General features: G+C 38.8%; 1 protein-coding gene across 3 annotated transcripts in view; it reads right to left on the bottom strand.

Annotated features, from left to right (window-relative positions):
- The window catches only part of ATP8B4 (ATPase phospholipid transporting 8B4 (putative)), a 249,725-nt gene that overhangs the window by 159,619 nt on the left and 62,650 nt on the right, over positions 1-27,456 (bottom strand). For all 3 annotated transcript variants that reach the window (XM_040969053.1, XM_040969054.1, XM_040969052.1), the window contains exon 3: positions 16,989-17,047. In XM_040969053.1, coding sequence (XP_040824987.1) covers positions 16,989-17,047 — 59 coding nt within the window. The remainder of the gene's footprint in view (positions 1-16,988; positions 17,048-27,456) is intronic.

A 27,456-nucleotide genomic window follows, 5' to 3' on the forward strand; every position in this document is an offset into this window, starting at 1 on the left:
AAAAATTCTCTACATATGGTGAGGAGGACAGGGAGAAGACGACTTCAAAAGGAAGCGCCCATCATGTATAGTTACTGTGTAATAGACTATCATATCCAGATGTGAGGACGCAGTGCAGTATGCATCCCTACTTCCAAATCAAAGATGAACTCCCAGTGAAGCTGTTAAATATATCTTGACAACGGAATGTTGGACTCTGCCATTGTCCATACCTACAATATCAGGACACATTCAAATGGCAAAATGGCGGATTTGTGAATGTTCATGAAGGACTATGCATTGTGATGATAGAAGGGAAGTCAGTGGTGGGGAGGGAATTCCGGGATGGGGTTGGGGGAAGAGGAAAGATCCAAGAGCCTGTGGAACTGCAGCATAAGATAAGATTTTTAAAAATCCCCTGTCACTGGGCCCTGCGGCATGGCCTAGTGGCTTAGTCCTCGCCTTGAACCTGCCAAGATCCCATATGGGCACCAGTTCTAATCCCAGCAGCTCCACTTCCTCTCTATCTCTCCTCCTCTCTGTATATCTTTGTAATAAAAAAAAAAAAATCCCCTGTCATTGAAATACAACAATAACATGAATGAAGTACCGATCTTTGTGATCACACTAGGCACAAAAGGTTTGATGAATTTTCAAATTTGTAAGTTTTGTATCAGATTATTCTAATTAGACTATCTAAATTTGCTTTGGGAACTAGCAGGGGGATGCTCTGGTGACATACGTGAAAACAAACATTTGTCTTCTGTAGGCATCAACATGGAGGTCCAACAATATGCCCTTATTGCCCAGCAGAGCAAGAGCAGCTCAGGCTTAACAAAGAAAAAAGTCACAGTGGCTTCAAGTATGAATTTCCCATCAAACCTCCTTAGGACAGATGCTCAACATTCAGATTTGCAACCATGCTTCTTGCAGAAGCAATTCTAAGCTTTAGACTCAAGTCAGGTAAGAGTGGGTTAATTCATCTAATGTTTGAGGAGCCATCGTGGGAACCAGCCAGAAAATAACAGTGTTTAAAGTTGACTTGAAATAAAGCAGATCAAATCCTTTCTCCTGCTTCATGAATGACTCCTAAGTACAATGCCCAACCTTTCCCATCATCTCATCCCACTGCCTTCAAATTCCTCTTCCACATTCTTCCTCCTGATTCAGTCCAACTAGGCAAGAGTTCCAAACAAAATACACCCAGAACTCTGTGCAAGGGTCAATTTTCATGAAAAACATTACTTAGCACGAATCCCAGAAAGCCCCGCCTATGCCTATAGGTTCGAGCCCTGAGACCCATTTGATAACCAGCAGATCACAGAACTGAATCAATGAGACATAAAAATACTGTGATGTTTCATCCCGAATTAGGCTAGGAACTTGATATTCTTTCTAACCAGCTGAAGATATTATCCTAAACTTCTCCTTCAACCTTTTAAGAAAAACACAGTGGATAAAAAGAATTTTTTAAAGATCAAATATTATGTCATGCATTTCCAATTTAATTTCTGGGAAATAAAAACATCAGCTCAAGCAAGAAGTCGTACAAAAGGAAACAAAGAAACTTCCTAGATCAGTTTGAAAGTGAGTGGTACTTGGCTTTTGGAGTAGCCAAGAGAGTCTTCAAACCACAACAAGGATTCCTGGTGCATTGCAAATTGGTAAGCATTCAAACCACATCAGACAATTTTACCTTATATCAACAAAATGTGGTGTTTTACCTCAATTTTATAAGATAATTATTAACTCCAAGAAAAGAAATTCATTTATGTTTAGCAAATTGTATTCCTTACCCAGATATAATAAAAAATGTTCAGTATTAGTCTAAGACTACTCATTTTTATACTTAATTTTGTAAGGCCTTATTTATATGTTTGTGGATGCATGTGGAACAACAAAGTCTCAAGTGTATAGCAAGCTTGTAAGGAGCTGTGATCTCAGACTTCGTTAAGCTCTTAAGCACTTAACAAAGTGATAAACATTTTATAATAACCACATACATGGCTGACTAGCCCAACTAAAAAAAATATATAAAACAAGACATGAGAGGAAAATAATTCCATTTATTAAGGGAAAAAATCATATGAGCTTATATCATCATTCATAATTCAAAACACCTTCCAATGATTTCCAGTACACATCTTAGGGAAGAATTATTACCAAAGAAAGATAAGAATAAACACAAAATTTTCATATTCTAGCATAAGTTGCAGTTTCTTGATTTCCTCATATAGTAAATGGGAGCTAGAAAAATCAAATATTCCTTTAGCTGTTTTTATCAACTGCGTTATCTGCTATCTATTACAAAGAATTCAAACCATTTGTGCATTTAACCTTAAAAGTGCTTTCCTTAGGACAATGACATTTTTGTGATATCTAGCTTATAAAAATGTTTAAAATATCAAACATGAGACTAAGTGATTTGTAAGAATTACAGAAACATGGGCCCAGCATAATAGCATAAGGTTAAAGTCCTCACCTTGAACATGCCAGGATCCCATATGGTTGCCGATTCTAATCCCAGCCAATGTGCTTCCCATCCAGCTCCCTGCCTGTAGCCTAGGAAAGCAGTCGAGGACAGACCAAAGATGTGGTACCCTGCACCCCTATGGGAGACCTGGAAGAAGCTCCTGGCTCCTGGCCTCAGATTGGCTCAGCTCCAGCCATTACAGCTGCCTGGGGAGTGAACCATCAGATGAAAGATCTTCCTTTCTGTCTTTCCTCCTCTCTGTATATCTGACTTTCCAAATTAAAATAAATAAATCTTAAAAAAAAAAAAGAAAAAGAATTACAGAAACATGCCTAGTAAAAAAAGAAAAATTCTCCAAAGTTCAATTATTCATTCTTTCTGCTTTCATATAGAGATCATCTAAACCAGCACTATAGTCAATGGGTTTCTTTTTTATTTTTTTTATTTATTTATTTATTTTTAAGATTTATTTTATTTTTATTGGAAAGGCAGATATTCAGAGAGGAGAGACAGAGAGGAAGATCTTCCATCCGATGATTCACTCCCCAAGTGAGCACAATGGCCAATTCTATGCCGATCCGAAGCCAGGAGCCTCTTCCGGGTCTCCCACGCGGGTGCAGGGTCCCAAAGCTTTGGGCCGTCCTCGACTGCTCTCCCAGGCCACAGGCAGGGAGCTGGATGGGAAGTGAGGCTGCCGGGATTAGAACCGGCACCCACATGGGATCCCAGGCATGCAAGGCAAGGACCCTAACCACGGTGCCATCGGGCCCTAGGTTTCTTTTTTAAAGAACATCTGCTGATTACGACAGCAACAAAAAAGCACAAATGAAAATTGAGTTAGTAGCAAAGACAATTAGCTATAGAAACTGGTACCAGTTGAGTAAGCGAGATGTAATGATTAATGTAGTCGATAATGGTATTACCTATATTGCTATTATATTGTCATTATGCAGTCAAAGCTGCCCTTCACCTGAAGAAAGTGGTTTTAAATGCCTTGACTCTATTCCCAGAATTTCTGCTTTGATTGTCCTACTGGTTTAGATATCAAGGAAAATGTACCAGACATGCTCAGTAAGTTCATATATGACACAATGAAAGGAAAAATTCAATGCCTGTTATGGCCCAAGTTCTATGACAAGATACAGACACGACTGTGTACAGTGCTCATCAATGAAAATTGAGTAAAGATGAGATTAATAGGAGTCAACAACTATCAAAAATCTAACTGATCAAATAACTTTCACAATGTTGTGTTTCACTTTTGAGCAACCCACTTCAAGAAGTGACAGAACATCTTTAAACTCATTGGGGGGGAATGCATGATTAGGTGATTCTCGAGAAAATTTGCCTACTCAAGATACTGTTTGATGTTGTAAATACAGGCATCTTAATTATCCTGTGAAACAGGAAGCACATTTGTTCTGCTTTTGTTTCTGAAAAAGCTAAAACCAACAGGTAACAAATTAGGAGAACATACGTTTCACTTAACTGATGAAAAACATATCTAATGAATAAAACTGTCCTCGGCTTAGGAAAAAGGGATGCAACTTCCCCTCCTCCAGAGGCCTCTGGAAGATTCACTGATGGCTACTCAGAAATTAGTACTGAGGGCTGAATAGGAAAGCTTTAAAAGAGAATTTGCTACGGAGATGCTACATGGGCATAAGCCAACTTCCTTATGGACAGGTGACTCTTATACAAGGCAACCCTTCTTTCCTGCTCTTCTGGACAGTAGAGCAGAGAAATGTCACCATCGATAGCATGTTTATAAGTACCCAACACTCTACTACTGTGGCTCTGATACCTAGCAAGCTTAATAACCAGGGAGGACATGTAGTATCCAAACAGGGCTGCTGAAGACATCCATTGAGGGGCAGCAGGAGCTTAGAGACTTGGCTCATCAATCATGACAAGTGAAATGTGATCATCTCAAAAAGCATTGTGTCACAATTCAAGCCTGAATACAGTTGAAAGTTGTAATTACACCCATCCAACTGTAGTTACACTCAACACACATGCAACAGGCCCTAACCAACTCCTACACCATTTTTTTTAAGTGTCTTCAAGTTTATGTCTAATGAGCTTACTTTTCTAAGAAAATTGTATTCTGTAAACCTAATTGCTATGATGGCAGCTTTTTCAGTCTTGTCAGAAAGAAAAGACGTGTATATTGTTTGGCCTGATTAACCCTTCCATACTATATATTTTGAAACATACCATAAATATCCAATTATTTTTTAAGAAAAACACATAGATGGTGAGGTAAAAATGCAACAATATGAACACTGCTTTGAGATTGAGACATGAATAATAGACATGAATCAGACATTTTTACATGAATAACTTCAGCATTCAGTGACTATAAACTGTAAAACATGATAGTTCCCATTTTTTAGCAATATGATTCACAGAATCATTTGGTACAGTTTTTTAAAAAAACATAAAAAAAACTTTGAGACTGTTGGGTTTGATGGGTTTGTTAACCTCTCAGTTATTACTGAACTTGTCAACTGCATTCACACAGTTGATTTATGAATTACTTTCATAAAACATCTGTCAACAAAGAAAACTGCATTTGCAGCTCTCTCTCCACTAGGGAAGTCACGTTTTTTCTTGCCCTTTTGATTTCTCAGTCTGAGCTTAAATTTATTTTGCTATAGCCAAGGTGGAACAAATCTCCAAAACTCTATCATAGAAATGGCTTGTTTTAACTCTGCATGTTGGTTGCTTGCCTTTTCTGTTTCCTATCGCTGTGATGCATAAAATAGTCACATCTGTACATTTTTTCCTAAAATTTACTTTAAAAACCAGATAGAATGGGAACTTGCTTCTGAGGATACTGAAATCATCTCAAATCCTCAAACCTTCAACAGGCAAATAAACATCTCTGAGTGGTAGAGTTTAACTGGTTTCCTTAAATATTATGTTGTGCCACTTCAAAACATTTAACACTTAGGAACAGAATTCAGAGGCTAGAAAATGAAAACAGACCAACTAAACAAAGGAAACAAATCAGATAAGTGCTCAGCCAAACAATAATACTAAATAAAATATCCAAAAGATAAAATTATGCTTCAGTTCAAGAAAATATAGTTGAGCGATGTCAAAACATATCTTTTCTGTGACAATTGCTAAGGGAAAAAAACCCTTTGTCACATGGAACTTGAGCAACAGACACAGATATTTATAGTAGACAGACAGAAGGCATTTTCAGTTTTCAATAAAAAGCCAGTGTTGCCATGGCAATGCCTCAATACAAGAAAGCAACAATGAACAGAAACCCATACCAAAGGCAAGTTCCTGGCACTTCCTGTGACTAACTGCAGCTTGCCACACTGCTTGTCATCTGTGCTCTTTGGTTAGCAAGTAGCAGAGTAGCAGGCCTGTTGGGGAGAAGTTTCAGCCTCACATTTCCTGTCTGGCTGGGATGTACCCTGTCATATTATCCGAAGAGTCTCTCAGAGACAGTAGAGGGTTTTACTCTCCCATATTTTCTTTGTATCTTAAAAAAAAAAGCTGAGAAGACTGATTTAAAGACACATCTCTTTTATTTTCTTTATCTCCCTTTTATCAAAAAGTTTCAACAGACTACTCCAATACCATCTTTGTGCAGTTTGTTGAGGGGAGAGAGAAAGAGGATTTGGTCCCTGACTTTCAGACCTCAACCTCGATATGTCAAGATTAAAACCTCTTCTAGATGTCTTCAAGTTACTTTCCTGTTTAAAGAAGTGTTTCCTAACCTCTTGGACATCTACCATTAAACCAGGTTGACCACGCTCTGTTTCCAAGGGATCCCCCTCCTGGAGTATTTCATTTCACTGATGCCCCTGTGATTCCCCATCTTGGCAATTCTGGGTTCCTCCTATAATTCCCTCCCTCCTAGCTAGCTTTGAGTCTCCATACTCACCTGCCACAGCCCAGCCATCATTCCTTAAGATCCATTTTTCTCCTAGCTTTAACTCTCTCCTTCCAATGGATATTCCTAAATCTGCAACTCAGTACACCAACCTCTCTGTTCCATATGAATCTGGGCCTTTCCATTTGAGTACCTGCTCTATTTAATATGAAAGGCTAACAAAATCCTTTTTTACTTGTGATCCCACAGCTCATGTCTATTAGCTTCTATTCAAACTCATTTTTTAAGTAACCTGATCCCATATACCTGAGCCATAACTTTCCATGATACATACCTCACTTCATTAGTGGCTGACATTCCTAACAAATGAACAAAGCTGGAATAATTTCCATTTCCTCTGACAAAACTTCCCCAAACACTTCCACTCTGAATTGAGTTCTCCTTTCCCTAACATTTACAGGATATGTGTTAAATTGGAATTTAGCATTGTCGTTTCATTATTACTTCCTATTACATTTGCTGTAGTGTGCTGGTCTTCTCTTCCTGAGTATGTTATATGTGCCCTTGAACTTGGAAAGCATAGTTTACAACCCCTTCTTTTAATATCTTCAATAGAACTCTATATATTTTTGGTTTAAGCAGTTGGGTCCTGGCAGCACATGCTTTGGGACCAACCTAAAATACCCTGCCTACACCAGCTTCCCTTGTTTCGATCCCTTTGAGTTTACTCTGTTTATTCATTGCCCCAAATCTTAGCATGTATGCTGCTCTGTAGAAAGCAGATACATAATATTCAACTTTAAAAATTAAATTTAAAAAGGGAAGAAGAATCATGTATTCACCACACACACAACAGAATCATGACATTTTACTGTCAGGACAGTATTCTCCCAGAAAAACAGATGCCTCATTATAAACTTAAGGAGATCCTGAGAACCCACAGAAATTCAGTGACCATATAAGTGCACAAGTGAACTTATCACCCTGACTTGATCATCACACCGAGTGTATATTAACTGAAACCGCATGGTACCCCACAAGTTTGCTTATGATGTATCAATCGATACAATATAGTAATAATATTTTTAAAAATTATGTTTTTATGATATTCCAACTATAATGAATACTGTTAAAATAGTTAGTCATTTGGAAGGAACAAAAAGATTTATGGAGGACCGTATTTCTCTACTCCATTCTTAACCATTTAGATTCTGAATTGAAGGAAAAGTGACTCTGCAAACATCCCTGTTTAAACGCGTGGGAAGAAAATAGATGGTGTTCATGCTGAAGGGACTTTTAGAGGTGTCATGGCACTGACTACCGGGAGTCTGAGCCGCGTTTGTTACACCAAACCAGACATTATTCTCCCAATCACAAAAACCATCAGAGCAGCAATAAGTTCCATATACTAACCATTATTTTAACACATCAGTTTAAGGCTGTAAGAACAGAAAATAGATCATTACTTGTAGATGTGAGACTTTCTTTACAAACCATAAAACTCTACAGTTAACACATTGTATAAGCCTGTGAGCACCCTCAGAAAGATCAATCGCCTAACTCGGGCAGAAAATCCTTTTGAAATCTGCCAACCACCTTTGTGCATGAAACACACCCAGATAAAATTTATTAAGTGCTGCATTTTATGAAGTTGTCCGAGTTAGAGTCAGGATAACTTTCTCACCACTCAAATGAGTTCATCTCCCTTCCCACATCCTATTAAAGTTCAACAGAGATGAAAAGAGCATCAGAGAGAAAGAGAGAAATAAGAACAAATGAAAAGCAATGAGTTCCAGAACCATGTCTTTCTAAGTCAGAAAATAGCCATAATTAACACTTTTTTCTGACAGTTTTTGACATCAACTGTTTTTACTATCTCTACCATTTATTCTGGCCTCTTTTAACAGGGATAATGAGTGTGGCTACTTGGCTCATTCTCACAATGTTTCTAACATTTTTTAGCCCTAACATGTTTTCATATAACTCTTCTCATTAGTTCTAGTATTCCTGTTATTAACCAAGAAAGCTTTGGAAGTCCTTCTAAGGAGACTAATCATTCCAGGACTGTGGGCCTCCTTTGGTTCTCTGCTCCCATTCTGTTCTACATATCTTGGCAGTCCAAATCCCTCTGAAAATTGTTGTCCCTTTCCAGTTCTCACAATAACAATCTACTTTACCAATTCATTTTACACAGAATTACTAACCTCATCTTTTGTTTTAAATCTGTTCTCTCTCAAGAATGTTTCTGCACAGCCTAATAAGTTGTAACTTCTCAGCTTTACAGTGTATTACTAAATTAAGATTCTCTAGTTACTGAGTTATTTTTCTTCAGTCTCCAAAGGAAAAACTTTGCTTGACCAGGTTTAATGTTTGTAGAGTTGACACCACCTATCTGTAAATTTTTTCCTTGAATTCCTGTTTATAAATGCATGGTAAGATTTAACTTTATTCTAAGCCTCACAGTATGAAATTTTATAGCTCCTGTTCCTATCTTTGTCTTTAGACAATAACTCAACCAATAGCAATCTAGAAAAGACAAGCAAACTGGGGAGGTAAAGATTTGCTATTATTTCTTGCTTTCATTTTTGTTGTTGTTGTTGTTTTATTTATATCTCATTTGTTCATTTGCTTTTTCCAGAACTATTCAGAAAAAAGTAGCAATATACAATTAAAAAAAAAACCTTGGGCTATAGAATATGGACAACATAGCAACTTAAATTAGGATCTAGCTGTGTAAAATGTCGCTAAGTGGAGTTCCATCTGCTTCACCCTTTCTGGGTTTTGTGAAATGTGAGCACCTAGTTCAAAGGCAGACTCACAGCTGGATGAATGAAGTCACTGTCTGTGACCCTGAGTGCATCACTGAAGTCAGATCTCCATGCCTTAATGCTTTCACAAATAAACGTCTGACAGTAAAGCTACTTCATGGAGGTTGCATAAGGTTAATACAGTAGAGTGCTTAGAGCTACACCCTTTATATGATAAACACTATGGATGTTAAGCTATCATTATTAACAAAAAACAAAAACTTAATAAACATGTATCTGTCAATATATTTGCTAATATTGTAGGAAAGTTTTCTGTACTTTAATTGCTTTACATAAAGTAATAAATATGTCATTGGGTTATTATTATTTCAGTGTATCTTATCTGGTAAAGAAGACTCATACTTTGGAAAATCAAGATGGCAGAATAGGGTAAGGACACGTTTAAACGGATGAAAAACATTTAATCAGGATGAAGCAGAGAGGACATATTCAAGGAAATAGGAGAGGACAGAACAACAGCAGAGGGGTACCTGAGACAGACAGACACAGGAAAGCAGCAGACACAACGGTGTGGTGCTGCAGTGACTGATACTCCAACGGCATTCAGCTAACAGCAATCTGAACTCCACCAGCAGCCGGAACGCCACCAGAAACTAGGTGGGAAGGGACTTTCACTGGGAGCTTGGGAGGTGAATCCAGACAAAGAACTGTCCATTCTGCTGGTCTGTTTGATTTGGCCAGAAGCAGAGACAGAGCAGCAGATCCCAGACAGGCAGTGCAAGAACAGTGTGGATTTCACAGCCCAGTCAGCCCCCTAGAGCCAAATTGGGCACCATTTTGTGTAAAAAGGCAAAGCAAGGAAAAGGACAGAGCATGCGCTGAGCTGGGAGTGAACTCATTTCTGACTGGGTGAACTGCAGTGACGTGGTATTCTACAGGTTCCACCCAAGACAGGTCAGGGTAGCCCTCAGACCTGATGGGTAGCAGATCAAGAATTCCAGTAGTGGTATGTCAGGCGCCATTTTGTACACTGTAGCAAAAGCTTTAGTACTGCAGGGGACAACAGTGAACTGCGCATGTGCTAATCTCGTGAGAACTCAATGAGTTCAGCAAATTGCACTGGTCCCCGGTAAAATAATACCAACTGTGGCATTGTACAGGTCAAAATAGGTCTCTGTGGCACCCAGACCTAATGTCCAACAGGTTCCAACAAGATCAACGCCACCAACAACCTAACTAGATAGGACACCTGGTGTCTCTTTAATCCTGGGACCTGCTCCAACCAGAAGTGGGAGAAAGGTTGCAGAGAAAACAGTGAGGCCTCAGCACAGTATCACAGGAAGAGGAGAGTGGTGGGCCAGGAGTTGGGGCTGTGGAGACCACGGTGGAAATCTAACATAAGAATCCAGACCTGGAACTCGCTGGAGGTTGTAGCACAAGTGGCTGCAAGCAAAAAGTTGTGTACCAACTGCAATAAGTAAAATCGCATTGTAGACCTGTGGGTGACACAGCTTAGAAACCTGCCCCAAGAAGAAAACTCTGCTAACCAGAAGTACAATGACCAAGAGCAAAAGAGACAAAGGCACAATGAATATTACCGAAAACTCCCCTGCTAAGGAACAAATTCTCCTATCCCAATCTCAGTTAACTGAGGAAGACATTGAGAAAATGGGGCATACAGAATTCATAAAACTCATTTTAAAGCTTCCGATCAACAATAAGAAGCTCATACAAGAGTTCAAAGAATTTAAGGAAGCAATAAAGCAAATCAAGGCTGGTATATCAGAAATTAAGAACACAGTAGAGCAAATTAAAAGTACAATGGAGAGTCTCCAAAATAGAATGAAGCAAGCAGAAGAAAAAATCTCAGAATTGGAAGATAGTTCCTCTCAAGAGGGGGAAGCAAACAAAAGCTGGAAGCAGAGCTGGATCAGGCCAAAAAAGTATTCAAGAATTGAAAGACACTATTAAGAGGCCAAATATAAGAGTTATGGGAGTCCTGAAAGGTGCAGAAAGAGAAGCTAGGTTTGCAAATGTATTTAATGAAATAATAAAGGAACATTTCCCTAATCTAGAGAAAGAATTGGGAAACAAGATCCAGGAGGGGCACAGAACTCCCAACAGACTTGATCAAAAGCAATCTTCACCAAGACACCTGATTATCAAGCTCTCTTCAATTGAACATAAGGAAAAGATCCTGAAATGTGCACGTGAAAAAGTCAATTGACATATAAAGGAATGCCAATTAAACTCACAGGAGATCTCTCACAGGAAACTCTATGGGCAATAGAATGGAGGGACATATTCCAGATTCTAAAAAAAAAAATTGTCAGCCTAGGATAACATACCCAACAAAGCTTTCTTTTGTCTTTGAAAATGAAATAAAATTCTTCCAGAGTAAAGAAAAGTTAAAAGAATTTGCCTATTCCAAACCTTCCCTACAAATGATACTTCAAGATGTTCTCTTGACAGAGAAGAGGAATAGCACCTACCAAAACCAAAGGCAAATGTGAAGAACATCCCAGTAAAATGACAACAGAAGACTAAATCAATGAACAACCCATTCCTAAAATGACAGGACCAAAGTACCATCCATACATGTTAAACTCTGAATGTAAATGGCTTAAGCTCAAATATCACAGATTAATAGACTGGATTAAAAAATGAAACAACATCTATTTATTGTCTAGAAAAGACACTTCACCAACAAAATCAGCGGAAACTATATTGCATGGATTTTGTTGTTTTCTGTTAGTTTCATCTCTTCAAAACACTTTCTTCTGATTAAATCATTGACTCGTAAATCATATAGCAGCATCATTTTCTTCAAGAAGGTTCTTGATTTTCATCTCTTCAGCTATCCGTTAGTGATTTAGTAGCATGTTATTTAACTTCATGGTGTTAATTTCTTTTTTCTCCCTGATGTTGATTTTGTTTTGTGGCTTTTCATTTGTAGCTGCGTAATGGAGACTGTCATATCTAGTAACATGTCATTTAACTTCGTGGCATTGTAAATTTCTATTTTTCTCTTTATTGTTGATTTTGTATTATGATTTTTCATTTAAGGGGATGTACATTAGCTGTAAAATGGAGACTAACATCCAGATGTGAGGATAAAATGTATGTATTTCTACTTCCAAACAAAGATGGACTTGCAATGAAACTGTTTACTATATCTTGACAATAGGATGCTGGACTCTGACATTGTCCATGCCCACAATGATGGACATATGACTGTATGAACAACTATATTTTAGTAATGATATAGAGGAACTAGGTGGGGGGGAGGGAATTGGGGAGGGGATAAGGGAAATGCCAGAAGCCTATGGAACTGTATCATAAAATGATAATAATAATAATAAAATGTTTTTTAAAAGACTCATGCTTTGAATTCTCTTGCTTTACATGCAATCTCTTTTATTGCACAATTCACATTAATTTTTCCATCACTTTCACAGCTCCAGCATCACAGGTTTGCTGTTTTATTTTCTGCTACAAAAACTAAGTTTACTCAATTTCCCAGTGTCTTCTTAGAATTGTCATCACTGATATCTTACTTTGTCAAATGTTTTAAAGAAAATTTAAACCCTATTGAGTACTTGCCCATAGGCATATTCAATTTAAGTTTTAAAAAAGGCGGGGGGACATCTGGGAAGTGAACCTATAAATAGAAGAACTGTTTCTCCTCTGGATGATTCTGACTTTCAAGATAAATAAATCTTTTCTTAAAGAAATGAAACAGAAGAAAACAAAGGCTTAGCACCAGACCTGGTACACATTAAACATGTGATATTGGTCTTCCTAGTCTCAAATATTTAAGTAAATTATCTAATTTGATCCATTAGGGAATAATCCTTCAAGGGAAATTTCCCCATTGCATGGATGAGATGACTGACACTCAAACAAGCAGATCAAGATCACAGGTTAGCAAGAAGACAGAAAAGACCCATCCATCATCTAATCTTATCCAAAACCATGACACCTGAGCAGCTTTCACTTTTTTTCTTTTTTTTTGGCTATTAAATTGTGTGTGTGTGTGTGTGTGTGTGTGTGTGTGTGTGTGTGTGTGTGTGTGTGTGTGTGTGTGTTTACATTACTCCTTTCCTTGTTATGAACATTCTGGATGGACTCTGTTGGAGTCTAAGTCCATTGCTGTTCGGGGTAACAGCCTTTAAAGCTGGGCAATCCTGAGCTGAACTCCCCAGGCTGCTATTTTTTCCTAAAAGGATATTCCATTTAAGAAGCAATTTTAAAAAGTTAAAAACCTTAAAATCAGATCACCATAGGTTCAAATCCCTTCTGTGCATAGATTAGCTCATGGGGCCAATGTGTTCTCTTACTTTGTTCTTTACAATAATTATATGAAACTATGCTTCTAATTCCCCATTTGCAGCTGAGCAGACTGAGGCCAAGAGGCTCCAGAGCCCACTGTGATGCCAGTCACCTCACTCAAGAGTTGCTGAATCAAAGCAATACCAGCTGGACATAAGGGGGGGAATCCATGCTCCTTTTGGGAATTGGCAAGAGCAGACTTTTCCTGAGCCACATCAGCGGTCAGGAGAGCAGGGATGCCCACCATGGAACTTACACTTTTCAACTTTGGCTGCTATTTATAGTTTTCTGGTCCATGATGGATTTTGACTTTCCCTTGCCCTGGTTTTCCTCAAACACCAGGCTGTTTGCCTTGTCAATTGGCTATGGCTGTAGGATACTGTTCTACTGCCTCAGTGTTACTAGGAAATCCAACAGCAACCACAGCCACCAATGGCATGCTCTGTGCTCCCATTCGATATCATGAAAGCTTCAGAGAAAGCCACCTCTGAATCATTAGCATATCATCGCATGTAAAATAAAGACTCAAGTCAATCATGGCACGTTAACATCTATTTAATCTGAGTGGTGGTCATACAAGCATATTATTTCCATGCTCCTCTGTAAATTTGAAACATCTTGCAGATCAAGTAAAAAATTAGTAGAAAAACATGGCATCATCTTATAAAATGCAAGTAAAAATAGGGTTGTTCTTGCGGAATTGCTATTCACAGAATGAAAATGTTTAGTACACATTGGAAAGTAAGTAAATGCAGCCAAGTACCTAACTGCACAATTACTCCATAGATTAGTTTTCACAATGCCAAGGACATAAACAGACACACAGTGCTGTTAGGATTTGATATTTGATGGTCAGGATTTCCAGAATCATTCTCTGTAATTGGGGAACCAGCTGTAGAATGATTGGGAAAGCAGGGTGACCAAGTCTAGTGTTGACCAACAGGTCTAAGTCAGTGCAGGTCAGGAGGCCACACGAAGCGACCTCCTCGTCACATGAGGACTCTCAGCCCTCCCTCTCAGGTGGCTATGCTGGCTCATGGCCACCTGAGAGACATCCCTTCCCCGCAGGGCAGCTTTGCTTTAACTAAGTTTACAAGACTGAAGAATAAAACAGAGCACCAATAAATTGTTTTACAATGAGAAATCCAGCATATAAAAAGTATAATTGCTGCCTGTAGGGAAACCTACATGGAAAATAAAATTATGATCATAAGCTGGTATGGTTGACATAACATGAGAAAAGAGCTATTAGCTACAGTTGAATGTTTAATACTATAAGGGTAACTTACTCAATGCATCCATCCCTAGATACTCATTAAAAGAACAGAATATTTTTTAAAATTCAGTAGGCAAATATCTTTCTCCTCTAACCAGTACCTGAATGGACACTGCCAATGTATGCCACATGACTAACCGCAATTCTATGCTTTAATGGCCATCCTGCCTGTCATTAAATGTGATGATACACGGTCTTACTCTAGGACTTACCGAGCATGTCATCTACAAAAGCAATTCAATCACTCCTTCAGAGTTTATACAAGACACTATAGCAACTTAGGTCATAAAACGATAAGGACTTATGTCGTAATTCATGAAGCTCTTCACCAATGTATCCCAAGCTTCTTAAACTGTACCAATCATTTAGTAGACACTCAATAAATATTTCTCATATAAATGAAGAAAATCTTCATTTTAAAATGAGTGCTGTGGTACCGCAAGTGAGACAATCAACTGCAGGGCTGGTAACCCACATGGGCACCCAGTTAAGGCCCGGCTGCTCCACTTTTGAACCAGCTTCCTACTAACATGCCTGGAAAAGCAGCGGAGGAAGGCTCAGTTGCTTGTGCCTCTGCACCCAGCGTAGGAGAGGATGCCCCTGGCTTCTGGCTTGAGCCTGACTCAGTTTTGGACAGTGTGGACATTGGGGAATGAACAGAAGATGGAAGATCTCTCTCCTCCTCCCTCTGCCTCTCTCAATGTAGCTCTGCCTTTCAAATAAATATTTTAAAAAGAAAAACTCAGCACAAACTTAAAATCCACATATTTTAATCATGTTCACTCATTTTGTCAATATAATAATTCCAATCTAATATCCAGAAAATTTACCCTGCACATACTTTTCTGCATTCACATGGAACTGCTTATGGAAAAATCCTTCCACATTCTTATACCCCACTGGTAGTCATGTAAATTAATGAAGCCACTGAGGAGAACATTTTCTTTAAAAACTAGAAATAGATCAGCCATATCATCCTATAAGCACACTACTGGGTATACACTCATAGGCAGGAATTCATTGTACCAAAGAGATACCCTCTCAGTCAGGTATGTTAATAGCACTGTTCACAACAGTCAAAATATGAACTCAAACAAGGTATTCATCATCAGATAAATACATTAAACTGTTAATATGTGCATATATGCGTGAAATGTGTATGTATGATATACATGTGTGATGTAATATATACCCAACGAAACAGCATTCATCAATTTAAACTTAAATCTCATTTGCAGCAAAATAATTGGAACTAGAAGACACCATGTTGAGGAAAATATACCAGACATAGGGGGTTATCACATGTTCTCCCTTATATATAGAACTAAAATTAAAAATTTACAAGTATCAGTTTTGATGAAAATATGGCTTTTTTGACAAATTACTGCAGCTTTAATGTAGTAATAGTAGCACTTTAGGAAGACAGTAGGTTACTATACTTTTAATGATTTTGTGACTGTTTTATAACTTATATAAATGGGACCAGCATCTAAATCCTTGTCTTGTAATTGCTAGGATCCCACATGAGCACTGGTTCATGTCCCAGCTGCTCCACTTCCCATCCAGCTCCCTGCTTGTGGCCTAGGAAAGCAGTCGAGGACAGCCCAAAGCCTTGGGACCCTGCATCCATGCAGGAAGCCCAGAAGAGACTCCTGGCTCCTTGCTTCAGTTCAGCTCTGGCCATTGTGGTCCCTTAGGGAGTGAACTAGCAGATGGAAAATCTTTGTCTCTTCTCCATGTAAATCTACCTTTCCAATAAAAATGAATACATGTCTTTTAAAAATTTCATATAAGCGAAGTGAAGTGCTTTTCATTAGCTTTATAGCCCTTGCCTATTTTTCGCCTGAACCATGATTTGTTTGTTGAATGTAAACTTTTATTTAGCAAAATCAAAATACCTTTCACTATAAAATGAAAATTTTATCACAAATTTTTAATTTAAAAAAACCCAACATCATTTATCATCAGCCACTATCACTTCCAACATCATTATCAATAAGTCTCATTGTTGTATTATTTCTATGTATTATAGTATCCAAAGGGACACCAAATTAAGCATCAATTAAAATATTTTATCACCACTCCATGCCAAAAATATACTGAACCCTTAGTTCAAGAGAGAAATACAGATGAAATTAACTATTAAGTCCTGTATTAATAGAAAAATTGGCAGTTTGGTATTAAAAGGGACCAGTAAGTAAAGATTTAGTGATGGCATAAAGTTCTACAAGGGTTTGAATTCCACTGAAATTACTTAGAGAAAGATGCATCTCAGAATATATAAGCCATGTGTATTTTACTCACAGCGTACTGGAACTTTTCATTATATTCACGGTCATTGGCTTTCACTACTCGTTCCACTTCTAAAGAAATGAGAAATCAGGTATAAAATTAAATTTTATACTTCCAAAAATGTATAACACATTAAAGTAACATCAGTTGGTTTACTTTGATTATTGGATGCTTTCCTTCAGAAATTTGAGGGGTGTTGGCTTTTTCCAGCCTAAATGTTGGAACACATATTGGAAAGTCCCAAAATGGAAAGCTGCAATGTTTCTCATTGTCTTTCTGGTGCCAGTCATAAAGAGAAACAGTATGTGTTTCCAATTTCTGTGTCCTTTAAGTTCTGAAGAGACCCTTCACTGCAAGTAGTTCCTAAAGAAGGAACCGCTGAACGGCCAATGTACTTTAGATAGGCATGTTCACTGCTACAAAGTCACAATATAGGATATAGGTAAATAAAATCAGCCAGGTCACTTATTTTATGGTTACAGAACCATAGGTGGTATTTATAAACAATCCAGGCTTATCAACAGAATGATCAGAAGATCTGCCTTTAATCAGAAGTTGTAATGCAAATACAAGCACTAGGACACACAAATAAATAAATGGACAAAAAAACCAAAGCCCAAAGGCCATGGTAGAAAAGAAATTAAAGTTAGCAAAGGGTGAAAAAAGATAGTACCCTGGGACCATCAGCAGTTTGCTTTATAGTAAGGACGGCAAGCTCCTTTTCCTTTTTACTGAAGTGACTAACAGAGTTTTCCAAATGTTTATGATAGAGTGATTGAAAGCTATGGAGAGAAGAGTTGGCACAGGCTAATTTTCCAACCTGTGGCACCAGCATCTCATATGGGCACTTGTCCCTGTCCTAGCTGCTCCACTTCCAATCCAGCTCCCTGATTATGACCTGAGAAAGCACAATAGGACAACCCATGTGTTTGGGCCACTGGATACACATGGGAGACGCGAAGAAGCTCCTCACTCCCGGCTTTGGATCAGCTCAGCTCTGTCGGTTGCAGCTAATTGAGGAGTGAACCAGTGAATGTAAGACCTTCTCTGTCTCTTTATCCCTCTGTGAAATCTGCCTTTCTAATAAAAAAACATTCTTAAAAAAAAACTATGGGAAGTAAAAATCATCATCACTAAATGTCAAGAATGGACTATCATGATGAGTAGCTTGACCATCTCACCTGAGAGTCCTTACACATATAGTTCTCTAACTTGGGAAGTAACAGGCACTAAAAGTTATAGGGAAAGAGATAAGAATCTGAGTTTAGATCAGGCACAAATCACATCAGAGGATTCCAGGAGGTAGAAAGTAACTTAGAGACATAATGTTATGGCCAAAGAAGAAAAATCAAGAAGAACGTGAAGGGAGGGAAGAGTGGAAGTTAAAGGAAGATGAAGGAGAGAGGAATACATTTTCACAGCCATCTGCATATGTCAGGCACCATGAATCTTAAGACATCACTAACACTTTATAAAAGTCCAGAAGAAATCCACATGTTTCTAGTAGCCCACCTAGCCCAACTCCCAAATCTGAAGGTCACCTCTGAGGACTGCTCCCAATACCTGGCACCCTGTCTATAGTTATAGTAGCTTCTCCGCCATTTGTGGAGTGTTCTAATTGTTTGGTACCTACTTACAGGCTTTCATTGTTGCCTGTATAGTACAGTGATTCCCCTGCAATTTTTTCTCTCTTTAGTCTGACTCAATTATTAATATTGAACTAATGTCAAGGGCTTCTAACACCTAAATGAGCATGCAATTACTACACACAACTTTGAAGTCTGAAAACAACCTGTCAAGCAACCAACCACCTGAAAGAAATGTTCCAAATCCAGGCACAGTGTTATAGCAAGTTAATCCTCCACCTTCAGCACTGGCATCCCATATGGGCGCCTGTTTGCATCCCAGCTGTACCACTTCTGATCCAGCTTCTTGCTAATGGTCTGGAAAAGCAATGGAGGATGGCTCACTTCTTTGGGCCCCTGCACCATGGAGGAGACTCAAAGGAAATTCATGGCTTCCAGCTTCTGACCAGCCCAGCTCTGGCCACTGTGGCCGTTTAGGGAGTGAACCAGCAGATGGAATATTGGTCTGTCAATCTGTCTTCTTTCTTCCATTCTCTCTCCATCACTATTTCTCTGAATCTCTCTCTTCCTTTCTCCCCACCATCTCTGTGTATAATTCTTTCAAGTAATTAATTTTTTAAAAGGACTATCCTTTCTTGCTTTTGATTCTTCAACAAACAGCAAAAATATCAAAGACCAAAATATTACTTTTGAGGGTGAGGGAACTTAAAAGTTTAAAGGGAAGACAAATTTAAAATTCTATTTTTATTTGACAAAAGAGTAAGAGACAGATATTCAGAGATGTATTTCACCCAAGTGTTGGCTCTCCAGATGCCTCCAATGGCTGGGACTGGACCAGACCAATGCTAAGAACTGGGGACTCAATCCAGGTGTTTCATGTGGGTAGCAGGAACCCAGTCACTCTACACCATGCCTTCCTAAATCTGCATTAGTAGGAAATGGGAATCAAGAGCTGGAAGTGGGTATTGAACCTAAGTACTCTAACATATCTCAACACCCACCCATACATAACTCATTTATCACTACCACAAGCCAGGAATAGTAAAACAACTGAAAAAAAGTATTGAGAGGCTAGGGGCAATGGGCTCTTTATCCATGGGGCAAAAGGCAAACCATGCCTGCTAGCATTTTGCATTAAATGTATACATTAATTTTTGCTGTTAAAAAAAAGTCAAGATGCTCTTTAATCGGTATACTAATTGATTTACCTTAGAGCATATGCATCCAGATGACAATCATTTTTAAATTTTACACTCATATGAGTCACAGTTAAGAGCAACATTCTATAGCTTTGGACCTAGTTTTATGCCCTCTAAACATCATGGTCTGTTTCCATGAACGTTTTGGAACAATGCTTTCCAGCATATCCATTCTACAAAGACTGAAACTAGTCTTTTCCCAGAGAGGCCAAACAATGTCTAGGGTTGGTCTCAGATTGTCTTCAAGGTGTCTAGCTGGCTCTCATCTCAGATCTTAAAGCCATCAGGTACTCTTGTCGCTTCTCAGTCCTTATTGTAAAGACTTCATTTCTGCACTTGCCTTTTTGAGCTGAGTCTTCATAGACTAATAATGGCCGGAGGCTTTGCATTCTTCATTAAGGTCTATTTTGATTCCAGCTTTGATTCTAAGTCCCTACAGTTTCTCCATTTAACCAGAATATTCTATACTTATATTTTCTTTGGAGGAATCAAATGTTCTTCCATATGTTACCACAGTGTATGAGGGGACATAAACCTCTCTTGGTAACAAGTCACATCCTGCAAGAAAACGAAGCTGAAAACAAACCCCATAACAATTCCCACTGAGAATGGCTCAGAGCTTCAATGATTTAATGTCCAATATTTCATAGGCCTCATGAGACCATCCAGATGTAATTTCAATAATAAAAGGAAAATAGACTAAAGGGTTTACGACCTATCATTGTAAACCCACTCCTGCACAATCATCTTTGAATTTTTTTTTGGTTCCAAAAAGAAGTGACATAAAAAATAAAATATAGGAAGCCTACATGTCTAAAATGGAATAAAACAAAGATGAAAGAGCTTCCAGGGTAAGATAGTAAACCGAGTATGCTTTTTACCTCCCTTACTTCTTTATTTTCCGCCAAAGTAGCAGAAAATATTTTAAAGAAAAAGAATAGGAACGTAACAGTACTGGGAAACAAGAATAGTTGGCTATTAGAGATTCATAAATTTTGAAGAAAGCCTAGCGAAGAAAATAGAAAGCAGATGGGATCATTGTTCCTGAGGGAAAGAAGCAGTGGAAGAGCAGTCTTCCGGAAAGAACCCCAGTGCAGCTCCTAATTCACTCAGCAAGCACCCATTGCAAGAGTGCATTGCAGACAGGGTGACAGCTGGGGTTCAGATTCATGATTCTGCCAAGATCACCAACATTAGCCCAATTTCTATCGTAAATTACCTTATTACCTTACCAACAGATCAACAGAGTTGATCCATTCAACCCTCTGCTTCACCTGCCAAAGAGAATAGGCCCCACACCTATAAAAGAAGGTTCTGAGGCTCCACAGAAGGTACGGCGAATTCAGTTCACCTAGAGCCTGCCTGACCCAGGCTGCTCCATTAACCAACAACAGTCTTTCTGGCTGCTGGATACTCACTGGTCAGTCATATTGAAAGCAGAGGCCTAGAAAGAAGCAATACCCTGGGAACTGCACTAATCTGAAAAATCCAGGGGAAAAAAAGTGGCTGGGTGTGGGAGATCCAAGGGAAAGAGACAATGCTAAAGTCACATAAGAAAAGGGGTGATTTTTCTTTTTAAGTTAGTACCTTGAAGATAAGATATAACACACAGGTAACACAAACAAGCTAACGTGAACCAAGAAAACAGAATTGCAAAGAGTTCTTGGCAAATAAAAGCACTAAATAGACAGGAAGAAAGGTACATATTAAAATGACAGAGAAGGTGAAATTGGGAAAAGCTAACTTAGGAGAAGGGAATATAACGAATGAGAGGAAATAAATGCAAGAAACTTTCTCTGTATCAGAGGACGAGATAACCCCTTGAAGTACATGGGCCACCAAGTGCTAATCAGGATAAATTTAAGAAAAAAGTCTTCACAAAATGTTGAGTTCCAAGGTTAAGGAGAAAATATATATACACATAGCTCCAGAGACACAAGAGTTAGACAAACATATTTCTCATCAGCAACAAGTATAGTAGAAGACACTATTTGTTTTAACAAAAGATTTTCAATCTTAGAATTCTACATCCAGGCAAATAAATATCATGCAGAAATGAAAGTTTTTCAGATCTGTAAAAACATGCAAGACCATCTCCAAAACCTTCCCTGCGCATCTAGAGCAGGGAGTAGGCATTTAGCTTGAATTTCATCCTGTCAGTGTTCCCCATCAGAGAACCAGGGTCCAGTTCCTGGCTCCAAGTCCTGACTGCAGTGTCCACCAGTGCAGCTGCTGTGCGGCAAGGGTGATGAATGAAGGAATTGGGTTCCTGCCACCCATCTGCACAACCTAGCTTGGACTTCCAGCCCTTAGCTCCAATAACAGTTATTGCAGGCATTTGGATGTGAACCAGAAAATATCCCTCCTGCCTCCTCTCTTACACGCGCGCGTGCACACACACACACACACACACACACACACACACGACATCAGACATCATGACCCAGGTAGGCTACAAACTGCAGAAAAAGCAAATAACTACTTATTGCAGTTTTTTTGAGTGACAATAAACCAATTTCTTAAGGAAAGCAGCACTATTACTACTAGTTTTTAGCTTAGGCATTGGTTTCCTTAAGAATGTCATGAAGTCACTATTTTGTATTTTAAAAAAAAATTTTTTTAATGAAGGTTAGGCACCTTAGTGCAACCAATTAAGCTTCTGCCTCAGGTTTCAGCACCCTGGACACCAGTTTGAGTCCCAGCGGCTTGACTGCCATTGTGCCTAGGAAAGCAGCAGAGGATGGCCGAGGAGGCCGTGGAGCTTGGGCCTCCACACCCATGGTGAAGACCCAGAAGAAGCTCCTAGCTTCACACCAGCCCAGCCCCAGCTACTATGGCATTTGGGAGTGAATCAATAAAAGGAAGACCTCTCTCTTGCTCTCACTCCTTTCCTTGCCCTTCTCTCTCTTCCAATAAATCTTTTTAAAAATAAAAATGATTTTTTAAAAGCTGTGTTCTGTAACAACCCTATGGAACATCTCCAAAAATACATTCATAGGGGCCAATCGCAGTCTCTTTATACATTTGTTGATGATTTTATTAAATTTAAGTATCTATTATAGGATATCTGAATCAATAAGCAGCATGTCCTCCAATCAGTCATTCTAATTATCTCTCAGCTACAATATGGCTATGAACTTAAAACTGAACTTCCTAGAATACACCTGGAGAGCTGCTATTGCCTTATCATTTGCTGAGTCAAAGACACATGAGACACAAAATCAAGTTGGCAATGGTCTTAGCATTGTTTTGTGATATCTAAGCAGCCTGAGACAGACACTGCTTAGACAGGAAACATCCTTTCACCATGCTAGTGATCCAAGAAATCAGCCACCAACAGGACAAACTTCTTTCAAACTTGTTTTAGATCTACTCCAAAATTGTAATTTTTAAAAAATAATTAAACCGGGCCCGGCGTGGTGGCACAAGTGGTTAAGGTCCTCGCCTTGCACGCCCGGGATCCCATATGGGTGCCGGTTCTATCCTGGCAGCCCCGCTTCCCATCCAGCTCCCTGCCTGTGGCCTGGGAAAGCAGTGGAGGACAGCCCAAAGCTTTGGGACCCTGCACCCACGTGGGAGACCCGGAAGAGGCTCCTGGCTTCAGATTGGCATAGCATCGGCCCGTTGCGCTCATTTGGGGAGCGAATCATCGGACGGAAGATCTTCCTCTTGGTCTCTCCTATCTGTATATCCACCTTTCCAATAAAAAAATAATAAAAATAAATCTTTAAAAAAAAGTAATTAAACCTTCAAAATCCTCCTCCATACAGAATTACAGGAATAGAGTCCCCCTCCAAAGCAACATGAAGCTAATATAATTTGATGTCTTTCTTAATCAAAAAATCCATGAACCAATTAGAATACTTATATTCAAGCCATGTGCTCCCAGTTACATCCTCCAAATAACTAAATGAAGACACCTCACTTAGTTTACAAAGTGAGCATTTTTCAACCAGTTAGATGTTAGGAACACTTACCAAAAGGAATAACCTCACTTCAGGATAATCAACCAGAAAGCCACAACTTCCTTTTCCCCCGCCCCCTCTAAAAATAATTACCTAGTAGGCTGACATTTTGCCATTGCTGATTTAAGATAATATTTTAAAGCTATATTCATTTGTGCTTCTCTCTCCATTTGGAGGGGGAAATGCTTAAAAGATTTGGAGGACTACAATCCTACCCTGCTAGAAATTTTTCACTGCAACATATTGTCTCTGCTGTCAAGATTTTTAGGACTCATCAAAATGTAAACTAGAGCAACCACTATGAAAGTCAGCAACTTCAGACAACTGAAAATAGACTTAGCATAAAACCAGCCATCTTACTCCTGAGAATATATCAAAATTAAATGTAATCTTCATATGAAAAAGGTACCTGCAGTCCCAAGTTTATAGCAGCACAATGCATAATATCTAAGACATAGAACCAATCCAAATGCCCATCAGTAGAAGAATGGATAGAGAAAATCTGATACTTTTACTCCATGAAATACTACTCAGCTATACAAAACAATGAAATATTATCATTTGCAACAAAACAGACCCATCTGGAAGCCATTAGGGTTAGTGAAATAAGTCAGTCCCAAAAGACAGATATCATACAGCCATTGATATGGGACAATGGATACATAGAGCACACACACCAAAAAACTGTACTAGGAAGATTACTGGGAAATAGATGAATATAGCATGTGTCTTAACCCCCCAATAAGAGAATTCCAAGTATTATTTTTTATTTTATGTTACACTATTTCATTTTCTTCCTTTTCCTATACTTACATAAAAGTATCATAGCATGGCATCAAAAAATCAAATTTATAATGACAAAGTGAATGACTATGCCATTGTAATAAATTAGGGTCAAATAATGGGAAGGAGATATAGGGAGGCAGGAGGGGAGAAGGGATGATGCCCTGTGCTTATAAATCTGTATCAAAATAAAAATAAAAGAAAAAAGAGGTCAGAATGTTGAGGCCAGCGGCCCATCTATGTAAGCACACTTTACCTCACAATCCACACTTATCTATGATTTCTCTGTAAAACAATGTAGTTTCATTTATGATCATTGGGTAAGGAAGTGGAGAAAAGCATTTTTAATAACAGAAAAATACCAGAAAGCTCCTTTTTCAAGAATTATGAAAAATAGGAAATGGACACAGGGAAAAATTATCTAAGCTTAATGTTGCTTATATGATTATTTCCTGGGAAAGCCATTATTGTTATTCCGAATAGTTTTGGCACAACTTGGCCACTGTCCATTGATTTGCTCCAGGTTCTTACAGGGGACACCTAGTTCCTAATCTAGTCTCTTTCACATCATAATAAATTACCCATTACCCATCTTACACATCCAGTAGGCAAGGGAAAACCAGTCACATCTATTTTTTAGAGGTTGGTCTGTGGATAATTCATAGCATGTTAGTACATACCAACAGCTAATGATCATGAAAGTCCTGCTAACAAAACCAAGAGCAGAGGGTGGCTGGGAAAGCTTTCACTGGGCCCGGGAGTGATCACACCAAAGACGAGTTCCCAGTTAAGAAGTGCAACTGTCTTTCTTCAATTAACACCAGAGCATTCTGCTCTTCACCAAATGTGGTTCAGAAGACAGCCTCTAGGCACTAGGACCCAGACCTCCCAGATTACAAAATGATCAAGTGCCACAGGGAACCTGGAGTCCTCCTATAAAATGCTAATGGCGTAGGCTGATGTTCCTAAGCAAGTCTGGGTCCCATCCAAAAAAGGAAGAAAGTCTCCAAACACGGAGTATCATTTGGGCTTTGGATAGTTAGGTTTTGGGTTGGGTCACAAATCTCAGAAAAATTCCCTCAAGTGAAATCAATAGCTTAAGCTTTTTTCCTTTCATAATTTTCTTTCATTCTTCACAATCTGGTCTGTGTGGTTGGAAGCCAGAGCAATTCATTAAAGACATGAGGAAAGAACAATGAGTGGGGAGAGCTTTAAAGAAAAGAGTTTCCAGCCTCCAAGATTTCCTGACTTGACTCCAAGAACACATTCTGATACAATTGAGAAATATGTGTCCCAAATTGGGGTTTCCTATTGAAACCCAGGGGTGACCTGCAGCTTTTGGGATTTATTGACATTTAAGCAGAACACTGAAGAGAATAGAAGCAAAAACAGAAACCTTCCCACAATGTTTTTATATGTTTGTCCTCACAAAAAAAGCTTGAAACAGAGTTAGGGGATTCAAACAAATGCTAAAGGGCCTTGGGTTTGTTTTCCGCTTGGTTGAGCCAATTTCCTCATCAGGTCCAGAGAGTTAGAAAATTTGATTTATTGGGAGTTTATTCCTCCCATAGCTCACGAGGACTTCACAAAGAAATAAAGAAGTTTTACCAATTCATTCTTCTCCTAGCATATGTGAATTGAACTATCCAGACGGCAAGCAAAATCGAACTTTCAGTAAGCCCTTGGGACATAGATTTCTTTGAAAGCAGATTCCCCAGTGGAGATTTAAAATTAAAATAAAAGATGATACTAAGAACTAACATAAAAGACTAGATACCATATGAAGAGCCGTACATGTTTGATTCTTTTAGTCTTATAAATAATAGGTACACATTATTAGCCTTACTTCCTTGATGGGGCCATGAAGAAGGTCCCATAACTTTTTGTGCTAGGATCAAACTTCAGAGGTAGAACTGCCTTCCTTTTAAAAGAAACCTGAAAGATAAGCTAGGTATAAGGAGAAGGTGTATGTGATGTCCATCAGAGAGAACTAGGAAACAAACTGGGTATGTGCCTGGGTGAGGAGGCCTCTCTCAAATGAAAGACTCCAGGATGTACTATAAATCACACATACCATGCACTTTAACCTCATGGCCCCATGGCTCCCTACATTTCATTGCTCCCAGGCTTGACTGCTGTCTCACCAAGAAGATCTTAATGAAGGATTTCTCTGTCTTGTCCTTGAAGACTTTGGGTAGTTCCTACCAAGAATTCTCTCCCCAGGCCCTATCAAAAACTCATGAATTTCCTCTATGTGACAATTCTAGTCTGCCCTATTATAAATTCATTCTTTGATAAGCTGAATAACTATAGTAAAATTGCATTTGTACAAACTGGGTGACAATCAATACTTTCTCTAAAGCCAGGAAATAGCCATTTTCTTCTCTATAAAATCCTCACTCAATAAAGAAAAAACAGAGGTGAGGGAAGTATTGTGGGGACAAAAGGTTACACCACTGATGCCAACATCCCACAATGGAAAACAGATTCAAGCCCCAGGTGCCCCACATCCCAGCTCAAGTTTACCAAGGAATAAGATAGTGTCACTATAGAGCTCTAGGATGCTTACGCTCTTCTTGCTTTGGTGAGGATTCCAAGTACAGTGGATATTGTCATTGAATAAAGTGTTAACCACATAAAAATCTAAGACATTTTTAAAAGATTCCATATACCAACTCTTTAAGGTTATCCTCATTGATCCGTTCCATAAAGCTAGCCAAAGAAACTCTGACACGCAGCAGATTACTAAACCCACCCACCAGTCCAGGGAGACACGTGGGGTGACATCTGGCCTCGGCAAGGGCTACAAGACAATCACAGACAAGGATTCTCTTGGTGCAGCCTGGAGGTGGTACAATACCCTCCAGCTGCCTCAGTACTGCTAACACAAGCAATGATTATAAAATTCATATGCAAGCAATTTAGGACAGGTTTAACTGCTAAAATG

The sequence above is a fragment of the Ochotona curzoniae genome, unplaced genomic scaffold (genome assembly GCF_017591425.1).
Source record: "Ochotona curzoniae isolate NIBS_2020 unplaced genomic scaffold, NIBS_Ocur_1.0 scaffold_4701, whole genome shotgun sequence".
In the NCBI taxonomy this organism is placed as follows: domain Eukaryota; kingdom Metazoa; phylum Chordata; class Mammalia; order Lagomorpha; family Ochotonidae; genus Ochotona; species Ochotona curzoniae.